General features: G+C 39.4%; 1 protein-coding gene across 4 annotated transcripts in view; it reads right to left on the reverse strand.

Annotated features, from left to right (window-relative positions):
* Nucleotides 1-13,843, reverse strand: part of myo9b (myosin IXB) — a 66,360-nt gene that overhangs the window by 38,537 nt on the left and 13,980 nt on the right. For all 4 annotated transcript variants that reach the window (XR_533593.2, XM_008407949.2, XM_008407948.2 and 1 more), the window contains exons 2-4: nt 4,740-4,956; nt 4,392-4,611; nt 3,613-4,122 (exon numbers count right to left, since the gene is read on the reverse strand). Coding sequence is in view for 3 of the 4 variants with exons in the window: in XM_008407949.2 (XP_008406171.1) it covers nt 3,613-4,122; nt 4,392-4,611; nt 4,740-4,891 (882 nt within the window). In the remaining variant the exon portion in view is untranslated. The remainder of the gene's footprint in view (nt 1-3,612; nt 4,123-4,391; nt 4,612-4,739; nt 4,957-13,843) is intronic.

Consider the following 13,843-nt stretch of genomic DNA (forward strand, 5'->3'; position numbering starts at 1 on the left):
AAACTGAGAAGTATGTGGAGCAGATTTGCTTCCAGATCAGCACTGAAGTATTAATTCCCTCAAAGCTACCAAATTTTAGACAAAATGCAATTTTTGTATCATTTTGGGCCTATATTTGTTAAAAATAAAAAATAAAAAAATGAAACTACAAAAATATCTCAGATGGTATCGAAAATACAAAATATTTTCATCGTGTTAGCAAACGTAGACCAGCCTAAAAGAATAAACATTGCAGCAGATGAGCCTAGAGATTACTGATAGCTGCCTGCGAGGGAGTTAAACTGTCAGTTTTGAGAATGCAACAGGGTCAAAAATAATGAGAATAAAGGTACATAAATGACTGTTGTCTAAGGCAGGAACAGGAAGAGCATCTGATTATTGTTGGTGGTAAGAGCAGCAAGATTTTAATACCATATACTACAATACTAATATTTTCTACCATCATAATGTTGCTACCACTTTTGCTTCTTAGTTGATTCACTGTGGGTATAATTGAGAGAGAATACCTATTAAACTAAAGAAGTCTATTATTAGCATGCAGTGTTTGAATGCATACCACATAAAAAATATCTACCAAATATTGCAGCAAAGCAAATTTTTGCCACTGTATAATAATGACAGCAGTGATTTAATATATCAAGCAGCTCTAAGAGATTAGAAAAAAAACCCTGAATTTATTTTTTCCTTCCCCTCAAATATTTCAGCCTTTTGGGAAACACTGAAGCAACAAATATTTGCATGAACATAGTAAAAGCTAAGAGCTATCATCTAAATTTGTTCATGAACGACGGTAGCATGAAGGTCTTTCACATGGTTGACCTATTTTAATACAAGAGACAGCGGACAGCATGTCCTTAATTGTTCAATCTAACTGCTTATCTTTCTTAGACCCAAAAAAGACTCCTAAATGAACTCAAGTTAACAGAGTATTTAAAAGCCACTGCATGTGTACATCTAAGAAAATGTATAACCAGATACTAAAGGTCAGAAAGCTTGAGCTAATCGGTATTCATGTCAGAATTTACAACATTTATGCAAAATTCACCCAAACACTCCAGATTTTGGACTTAGGATTCTCACCTTTTCCAGGACAACAATGATGAGGAAAAGGCCATTGGAAGGCTAAAGGAAATCACATAGCACTTTCTTCATATACTCACATACAATCAATACTAAATCATGCAACTGAACTCTCTCTGCCAGCATTTATTTGTAGGTAGATGRGRAAAAAAAATCTGCACTMTGCTTTGCAGAACCAATGACTACAATATGAGAAGTGATCCAAATTTAGAGGGAGGGTCTGATTCATCTTCTATGCTGCAGTCATCATGATGTCAGTCTGTGGCACAGATCACAGAGGAGCTATGCATGCGACCAAGACTTGAATGTTTAAAGGTTTTCATTCTGTTGCTTGTTCTGTAATCATACGCGTCATAAAAACCTAAACACAAGAAGTAGAGGGCGAACCTGAAACTTGTGAAACAACACACAATAACCACYGACTCTGCAAGGCATAAAAATATGAAMACCATTTAAAATATTTAAATAAAAGGGCTCTGATATTGTCAGATATTTAAATTCAGGAATATGGATAGGAGGTAAGAGGCCAAACAAGGTGGTTTGGTTACATTCTGGGAAAAATAGAGTCAGGAAAAATCCCTCAGAGGTCATAAAGTCTTAACTTTTCTGTTTCAAACAAACAATCCATCACAGTTGACTGTGTGCTTTAAAGCATTTTGTTCAAAGAACTTTTAGCTTTTCTATGCTTTCCTTGCATAACAGATAAACGTCTTTAAAACTTTAAAGTTTCCGTTTTTGTTCACTCATGTCTGTCAGCGATTAGACTGAGCGAGTCAGCATAAGCTCGTAAACTCTGCTGGAAGAGAAGCAGGAAGAGAAGCAATCACCTGACAAAAACAATTAAACGTCACTGCCTCTAAGCTAAGTTTAGAGCTGGCATGGAAAATATGATAAAGATTTTAGTGTTGCCTCAAAGCGAGACAAACACAAAGAGCTTCAAGCGTTTCCAGCAGCTCAAGGCGACATGAAGGGGTTAATGAAGCCACTTCCTTCTCATTTCTTCTTTCAGTTTAGACTACAGCCTCTTTGTCTAARCTTTTACACTTTCATTATTTATAACTTTCATCAATCATCTCCAAATATAGTTAGTTGCACACAGCATGACAATCATTTTGAGGAAGGAACTTTGATTATTGGACATAACTTCAACAAAAYGTTTTCATCCTGACAAGAAGCAACATGACTTACAGCAAACACATACAATGTACTGCAGAGGTATTTGGACCTCTTGATCATTTTCATAATTTGTTGCACAAGAACTACAAATRTTAMYGTACTTATGGGATTTTATGTCATAATTCAAAACATCATTGCTCTTCTCTCTAGTTTATCTAAACATGGAAGCTGCCAAGAGGCCCATGGCGACTCTGGAGGAGCTACAGAGATCAACAGATCAGGTGGTATAATCAGTCTACAGACTGGCAGGCTGTACAAATCTGGCCAATATAAAATGAGTCAGAAGAAAGCAAAAATAAATCCTGTTTACAGATTTCTGCCACACTGAAAATGTGGAGGAGGAGGTCTGGTCAGATAAGGCCGAAACAAAATTGCACATGTGTTTTGGAAAGACAACACAGCACATCACCCTGAAAGCACCATCCTGACTCAAGACACAGTGGTGGCAGCATGATGCTGTGGGGATGATGTTCGTCATGAGGAGTATTAAATGTGGCCAGAGTTGACTGGTTTGTAGATTGTAAGTGGCCTTTGATCAATATGTGTATTGATGATTTAGATGATGGCACTTGACAAAATGTGATGTTTATCTTCCTTCATACTTGGTCACATAATGGTGTTTTTATAATCTAAGTCACTTTGAACTGCCTTATTGCTGAAATGTGCTACACAACTAAACTTCAAAGATATGCCACATTTKACTATTTAAGATGAAGGGAAAAAAAACTTTTTTTATTTTATTTTCCCAATATTTCACAATTATTCACCTCCTCCTGTTTGTCATATAACAACCAAATACAAAAACATGTTAGTAATATGACAAAATGACCAAAAGGCTCAAGGAGAATTTTTAACCTGTCTTTATAAATGTAGAACCTGATTAGGATGTATCAAGCCTGTTGCAGTAASCAATTAGTCAATTAATTGCATGATACATTAAAATGGGCTTRATGATTTCCATTTCRATGATTAATATTTTTTGAAGGGCAATTTTGTTTACAGAAACATAATCCAATTTATTTATGGTGTCTGTTGTGTGTGGCGTTTATTTCCATTTCATTTATTGTTTTGGTTCTTGTGTTTTATTTTGGACATTTTAAAATATCTTCCACTTCCTGTGTTAATTGTTCTTCACTAAATTAAAGAACAATACCTTAAATTGAAAATAGCCTGAAAACAACAAAATAATTACTGAGGCAATTTATTGTCCAGCAAAATTAGTTATTCTGACAGGCTTTAGTGTAAAAAGAGTTACATTAATCCAGTCAACTGCAWGGATTMATTCCTCCATCTCAATCATGTCCCTACACTTTGACCACCTTTGCATTTCTGCTGCAACGCGTTTTTCCTTCCTACCTCCAGGACGGGTCCGGCTCCCAGGATGGTCCTCTCCACCCCGCTGGCGTAGCCCTTCTGGCTGAGCGCAGTCAGACAGTGGATCAGGAAGTTGGTGCTTTGGGTCTTGCCCGAGCCGCTCTCCCCGGAGATGACGATGCACTGGTTCACCCTCTTCCTGAGCATAGCGTAGTAGGCCACGTCGGCAATGGCGAAAATATGAGGTTCCAGTTTGCCCAGCTGGTGGTTCTCGTACATCTTGACATATTTGGGGTTGTAGATGGGCAGGAACTTGAACGGGTTGATGGCGATGAGGATGCTGCCTGCATAGGTGTAGATCTTTTTCTTGTAGAAGCGTGTGCGCAGATTGTTCAATATGCTGTCCTCACTGAGGACGGGGAGGTTGCAGAGGTCTGCAAAGTCATCCTGAGGAGGGGGGAGGAAGCCCCTCGCAGCGAGCTGCTGTACTTCCTGTTCCTTGGACGAAGGTGGGAGGTGAACATAATGGATGGAGCCATCGCGGTTCCTCTCCTGGATACAATGCAGAAAAACACATTTTTATCRCCAGATTTCTGCTTTTTCTCACTTGATACAAAAACAACTCGTAAAAATACACCTACGCCTGGAGCCAAGTAGCACTCTGGGTTGCTATATTTCCTATTGTCAGTGCGTAATCTATTGCTTAAGTTCGACGACTTATCACCACAAAGTGGAAGAAAGCAGAAGGAACAACAAACAGTGGCAGCACTTCTCTTGCTAGACTGAATTTGACAGCTTGAAGACAGAGTTGCTAGTTTCACCTGTAGCAAGAAGTAAAAGCCAGCGCTCTGAGGGTGTTGCTCCTGAGCTTTTCGCGGCCAAAGCAGAACCCTCTGTACGGGCAAGTCTCCAGCCTCCAGGATCCACTCCTCCCCGCCGCTTTCCTTCACCTCTGCCAACACATACAGACCGCCGGGGTCCAGCCCCAGCGTCGCAGCAGCGTCCGAGATTACAGAGGCTGTCGTTGCATTCTTCTGCACTCTGAAGGCCAACAAAAACACGTTACAAAAAACCATTTTCCAATTAAATTGTATTACATATCATTGGATTGTCTCTCTTATATAAGCAAATGCAAATGTTACACCTCCACCAAATCACGGGGAACCSACCTGAGGTTGCAGCAGGTGGACACCTGAGAAGCGAGCCGTGGGTAGATCTGGAGCAGGTACATGCGGTCGTCTGGATCGTTACAGCCCACTCCCCCTCCTCCACCTCCMCCTGCGTTTGTTGCCATTGTGGCAGCGCCATCTCTGACACTCATCCTGAGCCAGGGGGAGTGGCCTCAGCATGCCGCAAGTCCACCGCCTCTGTCTCACCACACAGCACCTAAAGATGACAGGAGGACCCATTACAAACCCACACCAACTGTAGAGCAACATTTGAGAAGCAGAAGCACTTTGAGACAACACAGTTCTTGACTTGTTTGAAACTTAACACTGAGAGGAAGAACTTGGCATGATAAATGGGTTGAATTAATACTTTGAAAGGAGTTATTTACATACAAGGTAAAACAAAAAAAAAGAGACATAAGCTTTTTATTTTCACTGGCATCATCCTCGGATATTATTTCCAAATGCCTGAAGGTGTAAAAGTAATTTCTTCAATCTAGGGCTGCACAAGGAGGAAAACAACTCATTAAAGTACTAATTTTGAATATTGCAAAGACTATATTAAGGCTRATTCAATTACTCGGTTAATCATCAAAATAATCAATGGAATGCTCGATTACTAAAATAACCATTAATTGCACAATACGAATCCTGATCAAACATTTTTCTGTCTCACATCAACAGTAAAAGTAAAGACAGTTTGCAGGCATTGCACTAAAATGTCATATCAGACCCAATATTGGATCCAAGCATGCAATGACACTGCAGAGTCGATCGCATCTCTAGTTAAAACAATTGCACAGCATTTTAACAGGATGAGGATTTTCAGCTGATGTGTAGCTCAGAAAGAAGAAAGAAGACACGTTATTTCTGTGTCTCAGAGATGAACCTGATTTAATACAAAATGACCAAGTCAAGCCAAAAGTCCTCCCGAAGAAGTCGACTCAAGCTGTTGTGCAGTGAAATGAGCCGTATGTTGGCTGAAAGGCCACTCATCCAGGAAGACAATTTTACTCMAAAATCAGTAGTTTGAAAATGTACAAAGGGAAATGGATCATATTGTTTTTATGTTCTGCAGTTTTATGAAACTGAAATCAAAGGGTTTGTCCAATATGAGCATTATCACAATGGGAGAAAAAAGGGAAATGTGGATCAACAACAATCCAACTCATGCTGCTAGTTTGGTTACAAAGTGGATAAAAGACAACAAAGTTACCAGTCGAAAGCCCTGATCTCAGCTCCATAGACAATCTGTGGGCAGAGCTGAAAATGTTTATTTGAACAAGGTGGCCAGGAAAGCTGACTCAGTCAGACCAGTTCTGTAAGGAGGAACAGGGCAGAAATCTGTCAGAAGCTGAAAACCAAGCACTAAACGTTTTATGAAAACTCCAGGATTTGAAGAAAACGAAACAAAAAAAATAAAATAAAATCCAACATTTACCGAATATAAATATTTTGCTAATTTARCTGACCCAACAGGAAAAGTTTAATTACATTTAAAATCACACACTCAAGATCATGTGTTTTTTTTATGGGATCATTTATCCAAACGTTTGGTTGTGCGTAATTTCGTCTCCGATCCATGGGTGGGTAATTATCACATTGTTTGTCATTACTGTGCAAAAAAAGGTGTTAAGAATTACTCATCCTGTGATAACAATTGGAAACTAAATGACAACATTTCCAAACCACAAGGACAGCCAGTATGATGGTTACTTTAAGCCAGTTCATTAAACAAATCCATGGGATTTGTTTCATTTATTAAACAAATAAAACAAAACAAAAAAAACTATTTTTTATTCAATAGGTAAGTTGTTTTTGGAGCAGTGTTTGTATTTATGGTTGTAAATTATTTTATAAAATCATCACAATAATCTATCCACTTATTATGATCTAATTTTCACACTATGTGTTTCATTCCTATTCTGAGCATTTATAAAAACAAAACCAGAATAACAAACTTTCAAAAATAAACCTTTACCCGCCTGGAAAACACATCTGTGGTATTTGAGTCATAAGATTTCCCTTTCAGCAGGCATGACGTGGCATCAGAGTTCTCCGTGTCAACCAGAAAAAAAATCAAATATACATTTAAGAGTTTAGAAATGACAGAAGCTCTGAGATGAGGTATTAAAAATAAAATATAGTAAATACCACCTTCAATTCAAGCTCTAACGATTTAGGAAAAACAATTTAGGTAAACCGTCAATCTTAATAGAAATAAGACGTTGCCTCTTTTCAGGTTATTTGGGTCACCATTAACAAATTGAAAACAGATTTCTACTTTCACTGAGCAGGCAGGCAGTACGCCTGAGCGTTTAGGTCGTACTGTGTTCAGATCAGATCTAAATGGTTCTGCTCCTGAAACCCAACCAGAGGTTGCAGCTGCAGACCGTGCACAGAAATTCAACCCTTCCGCTCCGGGATGACGACAACACCACTTAGGTTAAACCACAAATGTTGTAATGACAGCACGTTATCACGCCTGTGAAAGTATGGCTGTCGAACTTGTTGACAAGACAAAGAGGGCTCAGTCGCTCTGCACAACAAAACTCGTATCTTCAATCAAAGATAACCAAATTACTTACATTTTTTTTCTCCAGCCACAGATGTTTGTTCTTACAAATCTGATGCTGTTTCAAATGTTATTTTTATTTTTTTACTTTTTATGAAATAATCAAAAGTTCAATACAGAAAAATCGTACCAAGAATCTACTGCAAATTATTCAGTYATGCACACATTAGAATCATTAACTGGAAAAGATGTTCAGAGGAAACTGGTAACAAACGTATGAATAACTAAAGCCAGTCTAGTTTCATTCTAAGAAACAAAAACAAACAGCAACCACAAGTCGATACGTTGATGATAAAGCAATTTTCAGAATTATTATACGTCTCTCTCTACAGGAAAAAAAATTATCTTAACCCAAAAAACAAAATGACATAAGTGTGGTGGCGCAAGGTGCAGCATAAGAGCAGGAACTCCCCTTCAAATGGAAGCAGGGCACATTGAAGCTGTGTTTGCTAGTTTGTAACAAAGAAACAGATTTTGAAGTAACATTTTGATTTGTGTTTAGCATATTGTATAAGGAATTGTGGTCTCTGGAGGCATTTGGAAGAGAAACCTGACATCTCAAATGCCAGATTGAGGTTGAAAAGTAGGCAGGAAAAAAAAACAGGGCAACGTTGATAAATGTAATCAACCTTTCTGCTGCTGTTACGTTTTTTTAAAGGGGGGATATGCATTTTACGGCTTCATATTTACATGGGAAGCCGATCTCATCAATTGATTTTATCTAACTTSGTAAAAGTCTAAAAATCAATCCCTGTGCTCGTTTGTCTGTCAGTCAGAGGTTTGACTGACRGACCCACCAACCAGGTCATGTCTACACATTTTCAGTTAACAGTAGTTATCATACTATTACCAACTCAGCAACTTTCTTGCTTATTTAGGAACATTTCAGCCAAAAAAAAAGAAAAAAAAAAAAGAAAAAAGAACAGTATCGGCACACTGGGCTTTTAAAGATCGGTAGTCTGCAATTTAACGCCTTGAAATTGGGCCACGTTCCTACACTCTCCAACGCTCCACCTTCAGCAACAATGTTATTCATTGTGCTGTTTACAACCATTCCTAGCAGATTTCGATTGAGAAGTTGTTTGTATAGTGAGCACAGCAGACTCACAATACCACCAGGCGTTTGCTAAATGCTGYTGCTGCTAGYCTGTTGGAGCTGATACGGGAAGGCGCATGGCAGGGCAACTCCAAGGAGGAGATTTGTGAAAATAGCCWGCGCCAAACAGGTTTAAAGAATTAAAGCAACACTCCAGGTATGTTAGAACATAATAGAAAACTCAAAAAAGTAGATTTTACAAAACACCTTTAAATTACCATACATATCATATATCTATGCTGTAAATTGTGTTTSAATTTAGAGCACAGCACAGCTGTCTTTAATTGATCAGTGAAATATTTTAAAAACCCAGGCCACCATTAGAAACATTTAACCCTCCGATCATCATATCTCTCTGCAGCCTTCATAGAACAGAGAWTACACAAGTTGAATGCTGCGTCACTCAASCATTCATGTTCGTACAACTTCAAACCACGCTCACATTACTGATGTGTCAGTTGCCGTGGTTACTGTGCCTGAGCAGCTTGATGACAGCGTTACAGTCATCAGCACAGAGCAGATCTCCACCGTTATGATCAATGATTCACTTTAAGTYAAGTCTAGGAGCACAACGCTGCAAGATTTATGGACTAAATTAGAGCAAAACCACTTTGGATGTCCTAGTTCAAGGCTCCATGTTCAGTCAGAGCCATGTTCAGTCAGTCACTGAGTGACTCACAGACAGCAGCTGGGTAAGGTTTGTCCCAATAACAGTTTGTGTAGCTTGTCCTTGAACCAGCAATGCATGATATGTAAACTGTGAGTCCCCCTCAGGGAAACAAGAACCTGGCTGAAATAGCTGCAGGCTGGGTAGAATGCACTGCTTAGGTAAACTGATCCTGTATCAGCTCCTAAAAGCTCTGAGGCTGCACTTTATCACTTCACTGTGTTCATTTTCTCAGAATGACAGAAAATACAGCAGGCAAAAGCGCTCTGCATAAGCAGCGGCCCTCTCAGAGCTGCGTGTGTTACGAAATCAAATTCTGAATTAAAACGGCTGAAAAGACCTGCTTGATTACAATTTGCAGTGACCGATTTATGGTACAGCATTGTTATATTTATGTAGGTAAGGAGGATCTCTCATTTGAATATCTGGTTGCGTAGTGGTGGCAAAGATGATATTTTGTGTCTTCCTGTCAGTCATGGGAACAACAACCATGTTAGATCTCACAGAGCCTCGCCACACTGTGCAGTTACACAACTCGCCACATGTACTAATGTAGTAAATATAAAAATGGCCGTCCTTTATTCTTAAGAACAATGAGGTGTTGTAAATCTAAGACAAACACATATTACTGTGGATTCTTCTGGTAGCAYGTTGTAAAAAGAAAGCAAGGTCTCAGAAACAAACCAAACCCAAACATTACTCTGGAACGTTTTAAATCGCTGTAAGGGGGGAAAAAGGAAAAATAGTGCAACTTGACACTGATGAGCTTACGCCTTTGCCAGGCGAGCTGACCACAGTCCCAAAAGCGTGCAACATTATAAAATGCCAAGGCATGCAGAACTGCAGAGACCACATAAGACGGCATCTTCATTATCCCCCATCATGGGTTTGTCCGCTTCGAATTTGTCACTTTAATGCCTGAACTGCTCACTCTACTACTTTTAAGAGGGCATATACAAAATAGGCCGGGGGGATAGATGGAGAGAGAAAGGCAAACATTAACAGGAGGGGCGTCGGGGGACAGTAAGAGGAGACGGGGGGCTTTGAGATAATAGAGCTTCCTCCCTGCAGAGGAGATCCTCTGTGGCGGTGCCCAGCATTCCACAGATAAAACTCGGGGTTGTCTGCTTTACGCAGGCTTAGCCTGGCACTTTAGCTGCTTACCGGGGGCTGACAGGGAGACAGCAGAGGACAGCGGCTCTCTACCTGCTTACAGAAGGGGAGTCAGCAGCCAGCAAGCTCCTTACGCCTGACATTTCTCATTAAAAAGCAGGCCCTGGTCTTTATCTTCGCTGAACCCRCCAACCCCATCCCAACCTAACTAACCCCTTATAATCCAGGCAAGGAAATTGTCTTGGAGTAAATTACTTCCACTGAACGCAGGAATGTTACTCAGCTTATTTATTACCGCCCAAACATTTGGGGTAAAAGAAGCGGAAAAAAAAAAAAGAAAGAAAGAAGATTGCTTTTGACATTTTTATGTGCATGCAGCGTTTTATAAATGCACTCAGTTTTCCACATTTTGTTGTGTTGCAACCACAAACTGATGTTTGTTGGACCAACAGACAAACTACTCCAAAACAGTAAAGTAGCATGAAAATTATTCAGTTTTTATTTTCTTACAAAAAATAAAAGTATAAAATAGTATGGCACACATTTGCATCAAGCCCTCTTTACTCTGACACCTMMAWATGCAATCCAAATGCAAGTAAAGTCAAACGTATKAATTATTCTGTAAGGGGGGCTGCATTAATATATCTAAAATGTGTTTTCATTGCACTATTAGTGTGGAAAATTAATATTGCAAAGAATTCCTCGGACTGCAAAAACATGAGCTAATTATAGTAAAGATATGCTCACTATCTGCTGTCTGTGATTTCAATAAGCATTAACAATGTGCGCTTATATATTGCAAAACATGAAACCGTAAATAATCTCATGTTTTTCAGATCTCATGTCGCCAAACAAAACACTGTACAAAAAAAAAAAAAAGAAAAGAAAAAAGGGTGTTTGGCTAATTTAAGTTTATTCCGTATCATTTTTGCAACCAACAATTTTGTGCCAACAGCAATGACTTCAACTCTCATACCAATTATAATTAACTACTCCTGAAAAMAAATCAGTATACAAAATTCAAGTATTCAAGTGGAAAAATGACATATGTGGCAAAAGTGAGCTAAACCAGCCCAGCATTACTCACCCCGTTTCAAGCAAACACCAAATACTTCATACATGAGAAGACAGAACAGCGCCATGAGTGCGGAGGGACGAGCAACAGAGAGGGAAAAGAAGCCCTTTGCCTTTTTTGGACAGTTGATTTAGGTTGCTTCATACAGATGTATGAGAGGTTTGAGTGTTATGCTCTCACTCTGTGCTGGAGGCAGTAAATTTACCTCCTAATGAACCTCCCAAGGCTGACACACGCACACACACACACACACACACGCTCATAGTCATACAGGCTGTTAAAATAAGGGAGCAGCCCGTCACTGCGGAGACACCAGCTGCTGACTCAAATACCAGGCAGGAAGTCTGTGACCCAATGACAGACACTCAAGGTCAAAGGACTTCAAATTGGTGATACTGTTAACTCTCGTTCCCACACATCCCGTCGCAACAACTYGCAGTCCAAATCAACGTCAGGGACCAAATATCCTAACAGAAGAATGGTACAGTCAGTCTTATGTGGGGAAAAAAATGTTGTGACTCCACAGACTCCATTACGGCATCAAAGGAGTGYCGCTGACAGATCGGTGAATCAGCATATCCAACTTTCACCATCTATTTACTCCCTGATGTTAGCATCATCACAATTCAAACAGAACATGTGAATTCATCACATAATTTTCTAAAGMTGAAGCTAAACATTTGCATTTTTGTGAAAATAAATTATCCCTTATCCCTCTGTTGTGCTGTGTAAATAAAAAGAAATCAGTTTTCATCTTTTTTCCCAGTGACATCCTCCAGCTCATTCTGGGGAATCCCCAGGCGTTCCCTGGGCAGATGGGAGCGCATCATCCGTCCAGTGAGTTTTGCTCTTCTGTGGGGTCTCCGTACAGTGGAACGTGCCCAGAAAACCTACTGATAAATGACAATGACTTTAACTCCTTGCAGAGTTCTGCTGTGGAGGAATTCTGGCCCACTCTTCTTTGCAGAATTGTATTAATTCACCCACACTGGAGCGTCTCTCAGCAGGAACCAGCATCTTATTTGAATTGGAAAAACTTTAGGCAACTGTGGACTTCTCGCTGTCCTGCTGGATAACCTGAATTAGCTTTAGATCAATGTCAAGAACCGGTCAGACATGTTCTTTTAGAGAGCATAATGCCTGGTTCATGAAGTCATCTGGTTCCTGGAGCAGTCACCTTGCAAAACTCAATTTTTTACAATCAGTGGACAGAATCTTTTTTCTAAAAGTGTTGTGGATCATCAATAGGTTTTTGGGGGGGGAAACATGAGATGAACATGTCTGTTCTTTTTGGTCGGCAGTTGTTYCCGCTCTGGAYGCCATTTTTTGTTCGCTCCCTTTCCTTTAGTAGAACCACAAACACAGACTTTAACCGAGGTACGTGTGGCCAGCTGTGCTTTAGATGCAGCTCTGGCTTSTCTTGTGACCACCTGGAYTCTTTGTGTGGAGACCCTTTAGCCTACCTCATGCTGCCAGACAGATTGTATTTATGTGATGTCTTCATCCTGTAGGCCGGCAGGTCTTCAGCCCTGAGTGTAGCTAGCGAAATTTAACAAGCGGAGCACAACAGCTAAAATGATTAGCATCTTGTGTAAGTGATGGGTTACTGGGAMACAACAGCAACATTTAGAAAGTATTTGTTTTAACCTAAAGGTTGTAATAATAACAATATTAATAATAATGTACAAAAATGTTTTATATGAAAGAATTTAGACTWTTACAGATTTTTCTAATACTTTAGTGTGATCTCATGACACTTTTTATTTCTCAAATTATCAAATATTGTATGCTGAATATTACAGCTACTTAGGGAGCCGATGAAATATTCGAATACCTATTTTTAGTTTCATTGGGAAACCCTGTGGTACAGGAGGTARCCATAACCCTGCAATTACATTGACTGTAAATGCAAAGCATAAGGGACCTCTAACACTGACAATGACCTATGACCCCGTGCCCTCAGATCTCACAGACACAGATACGAAGCTGAAGCTACAACCYATCATGTGGTAGAAAAAGTTTAACTGGTTTTGGATTATAAAAATATTTAGGTGCAAAGTGTTCTTTACAAAATTAAAGTTTAKTGGTCTTTGAGTGAGCAATTACCATTATATCACTTGAAAATAATTTAAAAACAACATAATTGTTTATTGCCATAATTACTGGGACAATTTATGGTCCAGCAAAATTTGTTAATGTGACATGCATAGCTACTCGTTCTGTCAAAGAACTTGAAACTTTAGTTTTCCTTTATGTGTTGCAGTCTGCCGACCAGGTCAGACCACAAACCAAACCAGAAATTAGAAATATAGAGCAAAAGTCTGATTGGTGTGTTTCTAAAGGAAATATCTGCAGTTCAAAGATGATGCTGAAAGCAATTCCTGCTCAACTTCAGCATATCTTTCTTTAATTTMAAAATTTCTTCTTCTTTTTTTTTTTTTTAAATCTTTCAATTTCCCACTAGTGTATCCTGATGCATCCTCCTCTCTCCCAGGGGAAAAGCAGGGCTGGAGCCTCTGAAGTATCCATCACCACAACAACTCTATGCCTGACGTAATGAAGATGAGGAGGGCTGGCT

Source organism: Poecilia reticulata, linkage group LG4 (genome assembly GCF_000633615.1).
Source record: "Poecilia reticulata strain Guanapo linkage group LG4, Guppy_female_1.0+MT, whole genome shotgun sequence".
NCBI lineage: Eukaryota > Metazoa > Chordata > Actinopteri > Cyprinodontiformes > Poeciliidae > Poecilia > Poecilia reticulata.